Genomic DNA, 17,866 nt, shown 5'->3' on the forward strand with positions numbered 1-17,866 from the left:
ACCATCATCTTCATCACCCATCACAACCACCACCATCATCATCATCATCATCAGTACCATCATCCTCATCAACCATTATCAGTCAACACCATCACGACCACCACCATCATCGTCATCATTTCCTCCACCCCACATCACTGACCGGAGCTGTCGTCGTCATCGTCGTCCTCCTCAATGAGCCTCTGCTTGCCCTCCCTCTTCATCTTCTCCAGGTAGGCGTCATGGTCGCCCTTGTCCTCATCGCTGTCCGACATCTCTTCGTAGGTTACGCTCCCCTTGTCCTGCTTTGTGAGACACACCGACACCACAAGGCGACGCTCAGTACACACCGTGAACATCAGTATCATCATCATCATCATCATCATGCTTGTTGTCAGTTTCAGTTTCAGTTTCAGTAGCTCAAGGAGGCGTCACTGCGTTCGGACAAATCCATATACGCTACACCACATCTGCCAAGCAGATGCCTGACCAGCAGCGTAACCCAACGCGCTTAGTCAGGCCTTGAGAAAAAAAAAAAAAAAAAAAAAAAAAAAAAAAAAAAAAATATATATATATATATATATATATATAGGCTTACATAAATAAATAAATAATAATGACAAAGAATGATGATGATGATGGTGGTGGTGGTGAGGATGGTGGTGGGGGAGCGGGGTGGGGGTGGGGTAATTTTGGTGATAGTGATGATGATGATGATGATGATGAGAAAGATGTGGGTGGTGATGATGATGGTGACGGTAATGGTAATGATCAAGGATGATGGTATTGTCATCATCAGTATACCTGAGTAATTGATCATCACACACCGTCATGACCATTCTTGTTAAAATTAACTCATTCTCCTCCAGGTACCAGTTAACTCTGATTATTTCCCCTGTGGACCTGGTATGAGTATTCTTGTACCAACCCACCAGTCTAATTTCGTTTTATTCTTGCTTGGTACAGTTGGTGTTCTAAACTGAACCGTTTATTTTGGGATTCCGGAAGCATGAAAACGAAGCTTTCTTCAACTTGTTTAAATCAACAATTCTCCATCGATTTTCACCGTTTTTGTGAACCACCTTTTTTTTTTCTTTTTTTTTTTTTTGTACTCCCGGGATCGTTAAGATCCACAAATAAGCCGCATCATTGTATAAGCCGCAGAGGTTGAAGCAGGGGTAAAAAGCCGCGGCTTATAGACCGAACTTTACCGTACATGTCTGCTACAACTCTGAGACCACAGCAGTAACAAATAGGGTGAAAACAGATGAAGTACTGTTGAATTCATCAGTCAAACAAAGCCTCAATTTCACACTTCCGGGCAGTTCAGTTCTGAATGCCAAGTGTATAAATCAAGAATAAACTTAACTCACTCACTACGGCCAGTCCTCTCTTCTCCTCTACACAGACCCCTCGGATGTCCAGTGGGTGTCTCAATGACCCAACCTTTAGCTTCCGTCGTCAGAATTGTGGTATTCTTTGTCAACATTTACCTCTTCAGTATAAGAGCCTTCCGCTTGCAATATTTTGATGGTGGTAATTGGGGTGAAACGCTGTTAACGTCGTCTCTTTCGCCTGTTCGTATGGAGAAAGTTAACCAGAATAGTGTGGGTTCGAGGATACCCATACCTGGTCAACAGGAAAGTAATCATGGTATGAGTTGACTCGCGCTTTGAGCGGAATGAGTTACAACAGTTCCGAACAATTTTCAGTCAGTCCAAAAGGAAATTTTCTATCTAAAATTACGTTTAAATAACATACTTACCGTGACCCAACTAGTGCAGACTCCGGCAAGGGTCTGACATTCCTGTCCTGTGCAAACTACTATCCGCCTATGCGGAGAAAACAAAAGCAACTACGGCCGATAACCTCCCGGAAGTATGTAACCTCCCCTTTGTCCCGCTAGCTAGCGCCCTCTTTTGACGGCAATATGCTGTGGTTTCTCTACCTTTTCATTTTTTTCTGTCTTTCTTTCTGTCTTTCGTTATCCTGTGTCTTCTTCTTCTTCTTGTTCTGTGTTCGTGGGCTGCAACTCCCACGTTCACTCGCATGTACACGAGTGGGCTTTTACGTGTATGACCGTTTTTACCCTGCCATGTAGGCAGCCATACTCCGCTTTCGGGGGTGTGCATGCTGGGTATTTACTTGTTTCCATAACCCACCGAACGCTGACATGGATTACAGGATCTTTAACGTGAGTATTTGATCTTTTGCTTGCGTGTACACACGAAGGGGGTTCAGGCACTAGCAGGTCTGCACATATGTTGACCTGGGAGATCGGAAAAATCTCCACCCTTTACCCACCAGGCGCCGTCACCGAGATTCGAACCCGGGACCCTCAGATTGAAAGTCCAACGCTTTAACCACTCGGCTATTGCGCCCGTCATCCTGTGTCTATCTCAGTCATCTCTTTACTTGTTCCCATCACCCAAATTCCTCCTGCTTCCTTAAGCACATACATTCTGTTTTGTTTTTCGTTGTCCCTCTGTCACTCTGTCTCTCCTTCTCCCTGTTATCATCATCATCATCATCATCATCATCATCATCTTCTTCTTCTTCTTCTTCTTCTTCTTCTTCTTCTTCTTCTTCTTCTTCTTCTTCTTCTTCTTCTTCTTCTTCTTCTTCTTCTTCTTCTTCTTCTTCTTCTTCTTCTTCTTCTTCTTCTTCTTCTCTAATAATCATTTCATTTTATAATGATTTGATCTTTTCAATGATAATATGTGTCGTTGCATCATACTTAGGTTGTGTACATGTGCTTTATTTTCATGTGTAATTGTGTGTGTGTGTGTGTGTGTGTGTGTGTGTGTGTCTGTGTGAGTGTTTTGCCATTGCTTTTTTTATCTTCTTTCTTTTTTTCTTCTTCTTTCTTTTTTTCCCACTTTTCCTTCTTTTTTGCCCTTGAGGGCTGGATGTAAAAAAGCAGCTGTGCTTACTCCACTACCCTCGTGAAATAAAAATTCGTTTCGTTTCGTTTTGTTTGTTTTTTGTTGTTGTTGTTGTTTTTCTTTCTTTCTTTTTTTTTTGTGGGGTCTAATATCACTAAATGAATTAAAGAAGGAACACAACTTGACACCACTGTTAACTCTCTCCATACGAACGGCGAAAGAGACGACGTTAACAGTGTTTCACCCCAGTTACCGTCATCAAAATATTGCAAGCGGAAGGCTCTTATACTGAAGAGGTGAATGTTGACAAAGAATACCACAATTCTGATGACAGAAGCCAAAGGTTGGGTCATTCAGACACCCACTGGACATCCGAGGGGTCTGTTTAGAGGAGAAGAGAGGACTGGCCGTACTGAGTGAGTTAACATTGTGAAAGAACTGCTGAGGTTGAGCGTGACGAGATACAAGCCATACAATACAATACCCATAAGGTAAAGCTGCTCAGGGCTGGGGTCTGGATGGTGGTATGAAAGAATAAACGGACTTGATCAATGAAGGGTGCATAAAAATGTCCACACCCAGGTTGTGGGTTCACACCATCACACTGACTTTTATATTCACTGTCTCTCTACTTCGGGAGGGCAAGTATAAATTTTGTATCTTGTTTCCATAACCCACCGAATGCTGACATGGATTACAGGATCTTTAACGTGCGTATTTGATCTTCTGTTTGCATATACATACGAAGGGGGTTCAGGCACTAGCAGGTCTGCACATATGTTGACCTGGGAGATCGTAAAAATCTCCACCCTTTACCCACCAGGCGCCGTCACCCGGGACCCTCAGATTGACAGTCCAACGCTTTAACCACTCGGCTATTGCACCCGTCGATTTTGAGGGGACATGTAGATTCATTTTTACTCCTTCCCTAGGACAACTGAAAATTATCTGGGAAATTCTAAACAATTATAGATTTTTTTTTTTTTTTCATCTACTTGTCTCCAGGGCAACTGAAAATTTTCTTCTAACCATTCCATTCAAAACAGTGTCAAGCAGGCCCTCAATATAAATAAACATGTGATTTAGATAAGTCTTTATGCAATTAACTGACCTGACAACCGTGACTACAAATGAAAAAATTTAGACACTTACAATTTATTTTGTGCGTAAAACAAACAGATTCTACTCACAAGATTTCCACCGATGTTCTTGACACGCAGTTTTTTGCCGGAGACAAAGTCATACAGCTTGCCATATTCATCTCTGAAATAATAACGGAACTGGACTTGACTGGACTGGATTGGATTTTGGATTGGATTGGGTCTGGACTGGACTGGATCGGATTGTTATGTTATGTTAAGTCGTGTCTTGTCGCATCATGTCGTGTTGTGTCATACCATGTCATGTTGTGTTGTGTTGTGTTGTATCATGTCGTGCTACGACTATATTGTGTTTTTTTTCCTCTTTTTTTTTTTTTTTTTTTTTTTTTGCTTTTTTTCACAACAAATTTCTTGGAGTGAAATTTAGGCTTCTTTCCTCAAGATATGTTTCAGTCCCCAAAATGCTTTAATACATATGATCTTTTCAACACAAATGAAACTGGAAATATCTACTCATCAGTTGTAACAAGTAAAAGCAATTTTACGTAAATTCATAAAACTTGGAAATCTGTGAAACGTCCGTGCATGTGGAACATACCATGTCAATATGATAAAATGATTTTTTTTTTTTTTTTTTTTTTTTTTTTTGGTGTGTGTATTTTTTTCAAAAATTCTTTTGGTGTATTTTTCAAACTGAAATTGTGATTCAATGTGTTTCAGTTTCAGTTTCAAGGAAGTGACAAAGCATGCAGACTGATACCGACACATTACACTACATTTGCTTTACAATATAAGTGGGGTGTGTGGGGGGGGGGGGGGTCAGGGGGGGCCAGAGTATGTTGAAATGGAGTGTGTGGGGAAGGTGTTGAAAATTGGAGTGATGGCCTAGAGGTAACGGGTCCGCCTTGGAAGCGAGAGAATCTGAGCATGCTGGTTCGAATCACGGCTCAGCCGCCGATATTTTCTCCCCCTCCACTAGACCTTGAGTGGTGGTCTGGACGCTAGTCATTCAGATGAGACGATAAACCGAGGTCCCGTGTGCAGCATGCATTTAGCGCACGTAAAAGAACCCACGGCAACAAATTCTGTAGAAAAATCCACTTCGATAGGAAAAACAAATAAAACTACACGCAGGAAAAAATACAAAAAAATGGGTGGCTCTGTAGTGTAGCGACGTGCTCTCCCTGGGGACAGCAGCCCGAATTTCACAGAGAGAAATCTGATGTGATAAAAAGAAATACAAATACAAACAAAATTGAGTGTGTGTGTGTGTTCAACTTTCAGTTTCAAGGAAGTGACAAAGCATGCAGACTGATACCGACACATTACACTACATTTGCTTTACAATATAAGTGTACCTTCATTATATCCTTCACACCCTAGCAAAACAATGATATTTCTTTGAATCTGTGTCTTTGTAAGTCTTCAAGCAGTTACAATATCTACATCTCAACACCAATAATTCCAACAAAGCTATACCTTTCACTCCAAAATAATCTGATAAAACACACCCTCTTTTCAATGCCCATCCCGTCCACTTTTAGTTCCAAACAAAGTTGAACACACACACACTCAATTTTGTTTGCATTTGTATTTGTATTTGTATTTCTTTTTATCACATCAGATTTCTCTGTATGAAATTCGGGCTGCTCTCCCCAGGGAGAGCGCGTCGCTACACTACAGAGCCACCCATTTTTTTGTATTTTTTCCTGCGTGTAGTTTTATTTGTTTTTCCTATCGAAGTGGGTTTTTCTACAGAATTTTGCTAGGAACAACCCTTTTGTTGCCGTTGGTTCTTTTACGTCCTCTAGGTGCATGCTGCAGACGGGACCTCGGTTTATCGTCTCATCCGAATGTCTAGCATCCAGACCACCACTCAAAGTCTAGTAGAGGGGGAGAAAATATCAGCGGCTGAGCCGTGATTCGAACCAGCGCACTCAGATTCTCTCGCTTCCAAGGCGGACGCGTTACCTCTAGGCCATCACTCCAATTTTCAACACCTTCCCCACACACTCCATTTCAACATACTCTGGCCTCTCCTACCCCCCACAAAAAAAAGTTCCAAACACACACACAAGCACTTATCAATGTCAATTCCACACAATTTTCATTCAAAAAATAAATAAATAGTCCAAAACAAACACCCATTTTTCAATGCCAATACCACACAATTTTCATTCAAAACAAAACGAAACAGAACAAAAAAAATGTCCCAAACACACACACAAAACAAAAAAATGTCCCAAACACACACACACACAAAACAAAAAAATGTCCCAAACACACACACACACAAAACAAAAAAATGTTCCAAACACACACACACACAAAGCAAAAAAATGTCCCAAACACACACACACACACAAAACAAAAAAATGTCCCAAACACACACACACACAAAACAAAAAAAAAGTCCCAAACACACACACACACACACAACAAAAAAATGTCCCAAACACACACACACAAAACAAAAAAAATGTCCCAAACACACACACACACAAAACAAAAAAATGTCCCAAACACACACACACACAAAACAAAAAAAAAGTCCCAAACACACACACACACACACACACACGCACACCCACTTTTCAATGCCGACAAAGTTGTACACGGTGCCAGACTTGGTCTCCACATCAAAATCGAAGGAGCGCGTGTTGCCGGCGCTGCGAGCGAAGTTCACCACCAGAATCTCATCGAAGCGGATGTGCAGCGGAGGTTTGTGAACAAAGATGAAGCCCCGCTCCAGTGGGTACAGCAGTCCTGTGGCCGCCTTGTAGGAACAGGCGATGGCCTGGGTTCCTGAATGGCTGCAATGTCGGGGAGGGGGTGGGGTGGGGGGGGGGGAATAATTACAATGAAGGATATGTGTGTGTGTGTGTGTGTGTGTGTGTGCGTGTGTGGTTCTGTGTGTGTATGTGTGTTTGTGTGGGGGGTGGGGGGGAGGGTTGTCTGTGTGTGTCTGTGAGTGTGTGTGTGTGTGTGTGTGCGCGTGTGCATGTGCGTGTGTGTCTGAGTCTGTATCTGCGAGCCTGTGTGTGTCTATGTGTGTGTTTCTCTGTGTGTGTGTGTGTGTGTGTGGGAGGTAGGGGTGTGTGTCAATCCACACACCCAAAACTCACCCCACAAAAGATCCAGGCACGGTGATTTTCTTCTGGGTGATGACCTTGAAGATGCGACTAACCAGCTCGTACTCCAGACCGTTCATCTCGGGATGCAGTCTGCCCTCGTACTTCTGTTGCAGATCATCTCTAGGGAGACACCAACACCCCTTTGTTTCCCTCAACGGCACACGCTGGCCATTTTCTATGGTGTTTTGCTGGCCTGTTGTCCCTGGGACTGTCCACTACATGTTTATTTTATGTGTGTGGGGTTTTTTTTACATGTTTGCATGCAATTACAGACAGACACAAAAATGTGTGCACATGCACACATGCATGCACAAAAACTCTCTCTCTCTCACAGACACACACAGACACACACAAACACACAGACACAGACACACACACACACATTTTCAATTAAAAACATCAGAGTTCAGTACATAAAGATTCACAGAATTAAAAACAACTGCCAAAGTAAAACAGAACAGTGCCAGTAACGTACCTACGCAGAGATTTTTTAAATTTTTTTATTTGGAGATGGATTTTCTCAGACACAGTAAGCCAGCAGAATTGAGCCACCTTGAGAGGGAAATTTCGAGGTCAGTTTGACAAGTTTGCTCAAACTGTGATAATCAACACGCACTGAAAACAGAATTCCAGTCCAAGCAGGAATCAAACCTCAGATGCTTACTTCTGAGTCAGGCACTCTACCCACTGGCCACCGCTTCACCAGCAGTACAAAACCTGCATTCATAGAAATGAGTGCACACACCAGCCAAGCGAAGTGGTTAGGGCTGCAGACTGGGAGAACACAGATCCGAGCCCCATCACAGGTAGGGTTTTTGTTGGGGTTTTTTCAGCCCACGGCCACCTCCTTTCTGGAACTGAGCATGTTGTAGGCTCAAATGGGGAAGACTGGGACCACACAGTCACAGTCAAGGGTCGTCCACTTCATGGATGCGTCACTGGATGCGTTACTCAAATTCTCTGACCTGGGAACACGAAGTCGAGGGTCGTCCACTTCATAGATGAGTCTCTGGATGCGTTACTCAAATTCCCTGACCTGGGAGCACAAAGTCGAGGGTTGTCCACTTCATGGATGCGTCTCTGGATGCGTTACTCAAATTCCCTGACCTGGGAGCACAAAGTCGAGGGTTGTCCACTTCATGGATGCGTCTCTGGATGCGTTGCTTTTAAATTCCTTGACTAACACTTGCAGATGACCGTATCCCTCAGCCTGGTTCATGCCAGAATATATTATTATGAGCACCATCACCCTCACCATCATTCATCATCATCCAAATGTAGGAAAAAATCATAATAAAATTTCAAAAGTAAATAATAATGATAAGCATCATTATTATCATTATCATTATCATAATTATAGTTATAAATGTATTCACAAATCTGCCCTTCCTATCTCTGCGGCTGCGTTCACCTCTAAACCCTATCTTGCTCTCTCAAGATCAGCTTCGGATCCACTCTGTTTACGCATACACAGATTCAAACACTCCACTGTTGGCCTCCACTCTTTCTCGATCTCCGGACCTTGCACAAGGAATTAGCTCCCTCTTCCGCTTCGTCAGGTCTCCGCACTCAGCTCTTTCAAGTCTGGCCTTGAAACCCACCTCTTCTGATGATAGCCTCCCTCCCCTGCCTCTTTCTTGTTTTCAGTTTCCCCAGTTCAGAGTTCAGTATGCGGGTGACTGACCGGTGTGAAAGCACTTTGATGTGTCTCTGCACAAGATTTAGTGCTATACTAATTATTATTATTATTATTATTATTAGAAAACAAAATGCCCCCCCCCCAAAAGAAAAAAAAAAACTAGGGCACCAGAAAACAACAACAACAACAACAACAAAAACCAAAAAAGAAAAAAAAAAGTTGCACACATTTTCAAATCCAATCTTAAGGACATGAACACCCCCCAAAAAACAGAACATGAATGCCTACATGGCAGGGTAAAAACAGTCACACGCATTAAAAACCCACTTGCATACACAAGTGAACGTGGGAGTTGCACCCCGTAAACACAGAAGGAGAAGGAAGAGGAGGAAAAGGAGAAGAAGAAGAAGAAGAAGAAGACGAAGAAGAAGATGATGTTGATGTTGATGGTGATGATGATCAACAACAACAACAACAACAACAGCAACAGCAAGAACATGAAGAACAAAAACAAGAAGAATGTGAACATGAAGAACAAGACAAACAAAAAGAAGAACAAGAATAAGAATAAAGATAGAACAAGAAATTTTGAGTACTGATGAAGAAGAAGAAGAAGAAAAAGAACAAAAACAAGAACAAGAAGATATTTTGAGTACTGCTGAAGAAGAACAAGAGCAAGAACAAGAAGAACAAGAACAACAACAACAAGAGCAAGAACAACAACAACAACAACAAGATAAAGAACAAGAACAAGAAAAACAAGAACTACAAGAACAAGATAAAGAAGAAGAAGAACAACAACAACAACAAGAAAAAGAAAGGAGCACAGAAAGAGCAGCATCACTCACTCCGACATTCCCATTTCGATGGTCATCTCGTCCTCCTTGTTGAAGAGCAGTATCAGGAAGTGGTAGCGTGTCTGGCCCTGCTTGATGGGTGGGTCCAAACTCACCTGACACACACACACACACACGTAACCACCATGGGCCTTGCATACATGTACACTTGGAAGACTGGGGGAACAACAGTCAAGTGGTTAACTCTCTCCATACGAACGGCGAAAGAGACGACGTTAACAGCGTTTCACCCCAATTACCGCCATCAAAATATTGCAAGCGGAAGGCTCTTATACTGAAGACGTGAATGTTGACAAAGAATACCACAATTCTGACGACGGAAGCTAAAGGTTGGGTCATTCAGACACCCACTGGACATCCGAGGGATCTGTGTAGAGGAGAAGAGAGGACTGGCCGTACTGAGTGAGTTAAAGCGATGGATTTTCATTCTGAGGGTCCCGGGGTTCAAATCTCGGTAACAGCGACTGGTGGGTAAAGGGTGGAGATTTTTCCGATCTCCCAGGTCAACATAATGTAGCTGGGTTGGCTACCATCTTCACTGGGCCAGCTTAGCAGATGACTTTTGTGACTCGCTAAAGGTTAGGAATCAGGTAAATTGGTCACAAGTTATCTCCCTTTACAGGGAGCCTTATCATTTCTCATCAATTTGTTAAATCATAAACACCCTCTAATAATGAGATTATAGGTTTTATGTTATCGGACTTTAGAAAGATCATACCTCTTAGCTATAATGATATCATCTGGCCAGAAAGCCTTTAACTCTTTTAAATTAATATTTATGAGAAGGAATTTTGGCTCGACCTTCGAAATCTTCTCAGTTAAAACATACAAAATACCTTCATTTTCTACAAATCAATATAGTTGCTATGGAATTCAGATTGTGCATTAAAATGCACATGGTTCAGCTTTCTTCTCATGTATTGCTTTCCGTGTACACCTAAGTTATAGGCATGCCATCGTACGAAGTGTCTGACAGCATTTCAGCCCCACAAAACTATCCCTTCTTTAACTCACTCAGTACGGCCAGTCCTCTCTTCTCCTCTACACAGACCCCTCGGATGTCCAGTGGGTGTCTGAATGACCCAACCTTTAGCTTCCGTCGTCAGAATTGTGGTATTCTTTGTCAACATTCACCTCTTCAGTATAAGAGCCTTCCGCATGCAATATTTTGATGATGGTAATTGGGGTGAAACGCTGTTAACGTCGTCTCTTTCGCCGTTCGTATGGAGAGAGTTAAACCATTGGAATTCTTCAAATCCAATTTGAGCAAAATATGCTTTTACAATACTTAGACATTTTTTGTAGCAAGTTTTGCAGATGTTTGCAGTTCGTGTCTGTGGGGGAATGGGGTCTGGTCAACATTTCCAGATAAAAGATTATCTCCCCCCTCCTTCCCCTTCCAAACAATTTCAGACAATGTCGTCACCGTGTAAAGATAAGATAAGATAAGAATAACTTTATTATCTCCAACTGGAGAAATTTGGTCAGGTGCATTATCACAACATAGACAAGTAAACAACATGGGGACCATAACTGTAAAAGTCAACAACAGCTTTTACGAGTATTACGAAGATACAAATGTAAAAAATATCACATACACTGTTTCATACATACATCCACACACTGCAGGTAATAACTAGTATTCTTAATGTAAAAACAGAAAGAATTAAGAAACATTATTTGAATATAATTATAAACATAACCTACTGTACTGCACATTGATTACAATAGAAAAATAAGATAACTGCTATACACACAGCAGGTTTGTTAGACGTTCATTATTCAGCAGGTTTGTAACCTTCTTCATCTCATCCCTGTTTTGTGCATTGCTGTTGTTTCAATACTCTTCAATGAAGTAGGAAACTGTTTCTATATTCACACACACACATACACACACACACACTTCATTATATCTGTTTCTTTCTTTTTCTTTTCTTTTCTATTACTCCATAAGCTATATATATATATATATATATATATGATAGTCAGTCGTGTCTGACTATGACCATCGGAACAGCAGAGGAGGCAACTGCTGTTCCGACTATTTGGGCTCGAATTTGATTATAGTGGACAGTGTCTTGCCCAAGTACATCCCCACTCTCTCGGCCAAGAGGGTTTTAGGGCAGTCGGTGTTGGGATGGTTCCCAAAGGCCAACTAGCCCACAAGGCTGCAGCACTAAGAGCCAGTGCAATTTTGCCTCCTAGTTTGAGAGTCATAGTCCTTCACAAAAGACAAAGCTGTAAATGGTTTCCCACTGACTGGAGAAACCATTGACAATACAGCTCTCACTTTGCTGTTGGCCCAAATGTAAACTTATATCAATCTATGAAGCTACTTCACCACTAAATTTCTAAGTGAAAAACACTCCCCGACACCAAATATTTCAGATTCGACGCTCTCAGTCACACAAATTCAGTTTATGTCTCAACAACACAGTGAACTTGTTCTCTTCAAACTTCCTCAAGGGACAAAGGTAAAGTCAATTTCCTATTGCTTAGGAAAGTTGGCTGCAGCTGTCAAGCTTTGTTAAAATGTGAAAAACAGTTTCATTCACATGACCCTTCGATGTCGACTAACATTGCCGATGGTTTAAGCATTGGACTTTCAATCTGACGGTCCCGGGTTCGAATCTCAGTGATGGCGCCTGGTGAGCAAAGGGTGGAGATTCTTCTGATCTCCCAGGTCAATCTATGTGCAGACTTGCTAGTGCCTGAGCCCCTTTGTGTGTATGCGCATGCAGATCAAAAATGCACGTTAAAGATCCTGTGATCCATGCCAGCATTTGGTGGGTTACAGAAACAAGAACATACCCAGCATGCCCACCCTGAAAACGTAGTATGGCTGCCTACATGGTGGGGTAAATAAACAAAACGGTCATACATGTAAAATGTTACATGTCTGTCTGAGTGTGTATGTTTGCCTGAATTCTGACTGAATGACACAGGGAACGAATGATGCAGAGCGCCCAACGGCAGCTGTCAGTCGGCTCTGCCTAGGTAGGCAGCCTGTTGTGCAAATGACCCCGTGTTTGTAAAGCGCTTAGAGCTTGGTCTGTGACTGAGGATAGGCGTGATACAAGTATCCATATCATCATCATCAACTGAAGTCGCCTACGGTGGTGAAAGAGTTAAACCAAAGTGAGAAAGAGCAAACACTGAAAAAAAAAAAAAATGCACTGACCACAAAGAACATCTGACGACCATCCTTGTGTGGGAGCAGAAAGAGGCGCAGGATGGTGGTGAAGGGGATCTTGTAGTCAAACGTTTTGCCGTGAAGCTGCAGAAACGTGGGGTACATTTTGATATCGTACCGACCTCTGCAAGTTCAAACAGACTTCTAATTTTAGAGAAAAAAAATGGCAGTGAAAAGAGAGAAAAAAGAAAAAGGAAAAAAACAAAAAAAAAACAATCAGAAACAGACGGACAAAGGGTTTGTGATGGTTAAACGAAACTTTAAAAACAGTTAATGAGTATCAAAACATTTGAAATCATGTTGTGATGGCTGTAAAAATTTTGTTAATTTCAAAATGTTAAAATAAATAAATCACAGACCTGGGTGTGAGACACTGCACTTCGGACAGTGTGACGACAGCGTCCCCTGTGGCCTGGATAATGTCAGCACAGTTCAGCACCTGCTTATAGAAGTCCTGCAGCAAAAAACAACAACAAATAATAACAAATACAGAACACATTTTAATGATCAGATTTTTTTTTTTTTTTTTTTTTTTGTGCCCATCCCAGAGGTGCAATATTGTTTTAAACAAGATGACTGGAAAGAACTGAATTTTTCCTATTTTTATGCCTAATTTGGTGTCAACTGACAAAGTATTTGCAGAGAAAATGTCAATGTTAAAGTTTACCACACACACACACACACACACACACACCCGAACACCGGGTTAAAACATAGACTCACTTTGTTTACACAAGTGAGTCAATAAATAAATAAATGAATAAACAAATAAGTAGATAAATAAATAAATATATAAATACATAAATTAAACTCATCAACAAGCAAATTAAAGTAGATAAACAAACAGATAAATGAGAAAATGAACAAATAAATAGATAAATAAACAAATAGATGAATAAACAAATAAATGAATAAACAAACAACCAAACTAACAAAGTAATTAATTAATCAATTAACATAGTAATTACATGGGCAGACCATTAACAAAGTAATTAATTAATCAATTAACATAGTAATTACATGGGCAGACCATTTCATTTCTTTTTTTCGTTGTTGTTGTGTTTTTTTTGTGTTTTTTTAAACCCCTTCACTGTTGAACCAAGGGTTAGATGGGATAAATGTGGTATCAATCTGAATTGCAGATACAGGAAATTTTCTTCCTAAAATTACGTTTAAGTGCAGACTCCGGCAGGGGTCTGATTCCTGTCCTGTGCAAACTACTACCCACCAGAGATTACAGGAAACCTACTAAAGGCCTTTTGGTGTGACCGACTTGCTGTAAAATCAATATGTCAAGTGACATACTCTCTTCCACATCGTTGGGTCATTTCAAATTTGTATGTATCAATGACGGATGACCGACGCCAAACCTAAACCCTGATATATACATATATATATTTGTGTACTTATCAGGGTGAATTTCTTCTACAGAACTTTGCAAGAGGGCAACACTTACATCACCATGGGTTCTTTTTCAGAGCATCAACTGCATGCTGCACACAGTACTTCGATTTATCATCTGATCCGAATGACTAAACACTCAGTTTGATTTTCAAGTCAAACTTGGGAGAAAGGGTGAGACCAGGATTTGATCCATTCGGTCAATCCTTCACCACAATACCCAGGCCCCCCCAACGCCTCCTTACACATCCCCACCCACCACCATCCCACCCAGACTCCCTCTCACCTGCACGGGGTCGGTGTCGGGGTTGCTGGCATCAGCGGGGACATGGAACCGCAGCTCCATAAGGCTGACTGGGGCGTCGTCGTTCTGGTGAAACTCCAGCGTCACCTCGTTCCTACTGGTGGTGGTGTGAGACACATTGGTCAGGGGCACCTCGAACACCAGGTTCTTGTCCACCTCAAAGTTCAGAGAGTTACCTGAAGGGACAAAACCAATGGCATTTTGGATCTTAAAATTCTGAGAGTAACATGAAAGATGGAATCTTAAAGTTCAGAGAGTTGCCTGAAAGATGGAATCTTAAAGTTCAGAGACACATGAAGGACAAAACCAATGGCACCTCAGGTCTTAAAGTTCAGAGTTGCCTGAAAGATGAAGCCAATAGCATCTCAGCACTTAAAGTTCAGAGATTTACCTGAGAGACAAAAGCAATGGTATTTCAATCACCTGTTTCTTGTTGATCACAACATTCAGAGAGTAACCTGAAAGACAAAACCAGTGACACCTCGGATCTTAAAGTTTAGAGAGTTACCTGAAGGACAAAACCAATGGCACCTCTGATCTTAAAGTTCAGAGAGTTACCTGAAGGACAAAACCAATGGCACCTCTGATCTTAAAGTTCAGAGAGTTACCTGAAAGACATAACCAATGGCACCATAGATCTTAAAGTAAAGAGAGTTATATGAAGGACGAACCCAATGGCACCTCAGATCTTAAAATTCAGAGAGCTTATCTGAAAGATAAAACCAATGTCACCTCAGATCTTTAAGTTCAAAGAGTTACCTGAAAGACATATGCAATGGCACCTTAGATCTTAAAGTAAAAAGAGTTACATGAAGGACAAAACCAACGGCACATCTGATCTTAAAGTTCAGAGAGTTACCTGAAAGGCATAACCAGTGACACCTCAGATCTTAAAGTTCAGAGAGTTACCTGAAGGACAAAACCAGTGGCACCTTGGATCTTTAAGTTCAGAGAGTCTAACTGAAAGACATAACCAATGGCACCTTAGATCTTAAAGTAAAGAGAATTATATGAAGGACGAACACAATGGCACCTCAGGTCTTAAAATTCAGAGAGCTTATCTGAAAGACAAAACCAATATGACCTCAGATCTTTAAGTTCAAAGAGTTACCTACAAGACATAACCAATGGCACCTCAGGTATTAACTCTATGGAGACGTAGTTAAATTGTGTATGTACTGTTACTGTGACGGGCAAAAATGGGCATATTTGAAAAATTCAACAAACTTTCACACAGAGACAAAGACATACAAATTATATATCACTAGAAAGTTTACTATCTCTTCTTTTAACATTTTAAAACAGTTTTCTCATTAAATGATGCTAAATATATTTTTTAATATTTTAAACTGTACTCACCAGGCATGTCATATCCATCAGCTAATCCACAAGGCAGCATAAGATGATTTTCTCACAGAGTAAGGTTCCCTGATTCTCATGAATCAGTTTGAAGTCAAATGTTGCACCACAAACTGTTACAAAAAAATAAAATAGAAGATCACAACACTGGAAAGACAGAAAAAGCAAAACCATAGAAATCCATCACTTGAAAAAAAGAGAAAAAAAACCCTATTTACACATTTCTGCTGCAGCTAGATTATTATTTGCTGTAGTCCTTGACTGTGTGGAACACCTCAAAGCATGGAACAGCAGAGAGGGGCACTTTACACTGTTTGCACATGATTGTGGTGGCTTTTTTGGGGGGGCGGGGGGGGCGTTTTTCACTTCTTGACATGACGCTCCTTGTGCTTTGTGTTTGGCGTAACACGCCGTGCACCCTCTCTGTGTTTTCCTGGTCTGCTGCTCATTGGTGGGTGGAATGGTTAGCAGGCCAGTGACTGCCTGGCCTCAGTCTCCCCATGTCTGCTCCTGTGTCTGGCAGATCTCCTCCTCATGCGTGTAAAGTGTTTTGAATTTCTGTAACAGACAATGTTGTCAAAAGAAAAAAACGAAGAAAAACTTTAGCATGTATTGCAAAAAAAAGGGCAAAAAAGAAAAGAAAAAAACAAATGCAAAATGAACATCAATAATATTACACAGCATATACACATGCATAATAATTCAGGAGTGACAGTACAAATAACACACACGCACAGACACGCCCATACATAATACACTGACACACCCATTGCACAGACACACACCCACACAATTCAATAAGTGCACACACAGGAAATTATAATTTTATATTAATCTATACAAATTATTCATTAAAAATTGTGGAAAAATCAACATTATTTACACAAGAAATAAATTAACAAAGTATCAAATTGTAAACACACTCACCTCAACAGGAGTGGGCGTGTCTGGAAAGTCAGTGAGAGTCCTAGGGTCCCAGTGAAAGGTGCAGCCAGTGGGAAGTCTGTCAGGTCTTCTACCCACTCATACAAGTATTCTTGTTTCTCATCATCAATATCTACAGTCATCAAGTCATCTTGTCTTGCAGTATGGCTGTCACTAGTGTCACCGTCGATTTCTGTCTCAGCATCGTAGGGGTCAGTCAGCAAAGTTTTGTAATCACTTTCAAAATCATCGTCTGGTACTATCTGAATGTCATCATCATCAGAAAAATCATCAGAGAATTCGTCACCAGTGTCAAGGAGGTCACGTTCAACGTCCTTCTTGTGTCACAATTTCGACAGCCTCACGCAGGGAGTACATTCGTCTCGCCGCCATTTTGGTTATGAAAAGATCGACCTTTCACCCAGTCTAGAAAAGTCTAGAAAAAAAGCCTTTCACGCCTTTAACGGTCAAGGGGAAATAACTCAGTTTTTCCTAGAGTGATCCCTCAAGACAGCCTGATTAGTTTCCTTTTAACTGAACACTGCTGAGTGTATGAAAAAAAAATTCCACGATCCGCCAAATCCTACACTACGGCATGTCATTCTGAGCAGGCGGAGCACCGGCGCCAAAGTGCCAGCGCATCTCCAATGAGTTAAAGTTCTGAGATTTACCTGAAAAACAGCATACTGAACATCAAATTCTCATATTCTCAAAGTGTTGAAATTTACCTCAAAGATAAAACCAATGTCACCATTCACTCATGCAGGTTCTTGTTGATATCAAAGTTCTGACAGTTACCTGAAAGACATATTGTACTGTAGTGTATTGTACTGTATTGTACTGCATTGCATTTTATTCACTGCACAGCACTGCATTGTATTGTATTGTATTGCATTGCATTGCATTGTACTGTATGGTGTGATATCATATAGTATCATATGGTATCTTATTGTGTCATACTGTATCATATCGTAATGTATCAGGTAACTTAACATGACGTATCGTATTGTATCGTAACATATAACGTATCCTAACAAAACGTAACCTATCGTATCGAATAGTATCATAATGTATTTGCACCGTATCATATC

At 41.1% G+C, this 17,866-nt stretch overlaps 1 protein-coding gene across 2 annotated transcripts in view; it reads right to left on the reverse strand.

Moving 5' to 3' along the window:
* LOC143302222 (FACT complex subunit SSRP1-like) overlaps positions 1-17,866 on the reverse strand; it is a 37,167-nt gene that overhangs the window by 15,029 nt on the left and 4,272 nt on the right. Inside the window, exons 4-11 of one of the 2 annotated variants that reach the window (XM_076616798.1) lie at positions 14,475-14,668; positions 13,147-13,241; positions 12,776-12,911; positions 9,586-9,689; positions 7,090-7,218; positions 6,556-6,777; positions 4,055-4,127; positions 143-281 (exon numbers count right to left, since the gene is read on the reverse strand). In XM_076616798.1, the coding sequence (XP_076472913.1) occupies positions 143-281; positions 4,055-4,127; positions 6,556-6,777; positions 7,090-7,218; positions 9,586-9,689; positions 12,776-12,911; positions 13,147-13,241; positions 14,475-14,668 (1,092 nt within the window). Of the gene's footprint in view, positions 1-142; positions 285-4,054; positions 4,128-6,555; positions 6,778-7,089; positions 7,219-9,585; positions 9,690-12,775; positions 12,912-13,146; positions 13,242-14,474; positions 14,669-17,866 lie in introns of both variants that reach the window. The other variant, XM_076616797.1, reaches the window with a different exon arrangement.

Source organism: Babylonia areolata, chromosome 29 (genome assembly GCF_041734735.1).
Source record: "Babylonia areolata isolate BAREFJ2019XMU chromosome 29, ASM4173473v1, whole genome shotgun sequence".
In the NCBI taxonomy this organism is placed as follows: Eukaryota; Metazoa; Mollusca; class Gastropoda; order Neogastropoda; family Buccinidae; genus Babylonia; species Babylonia areolata.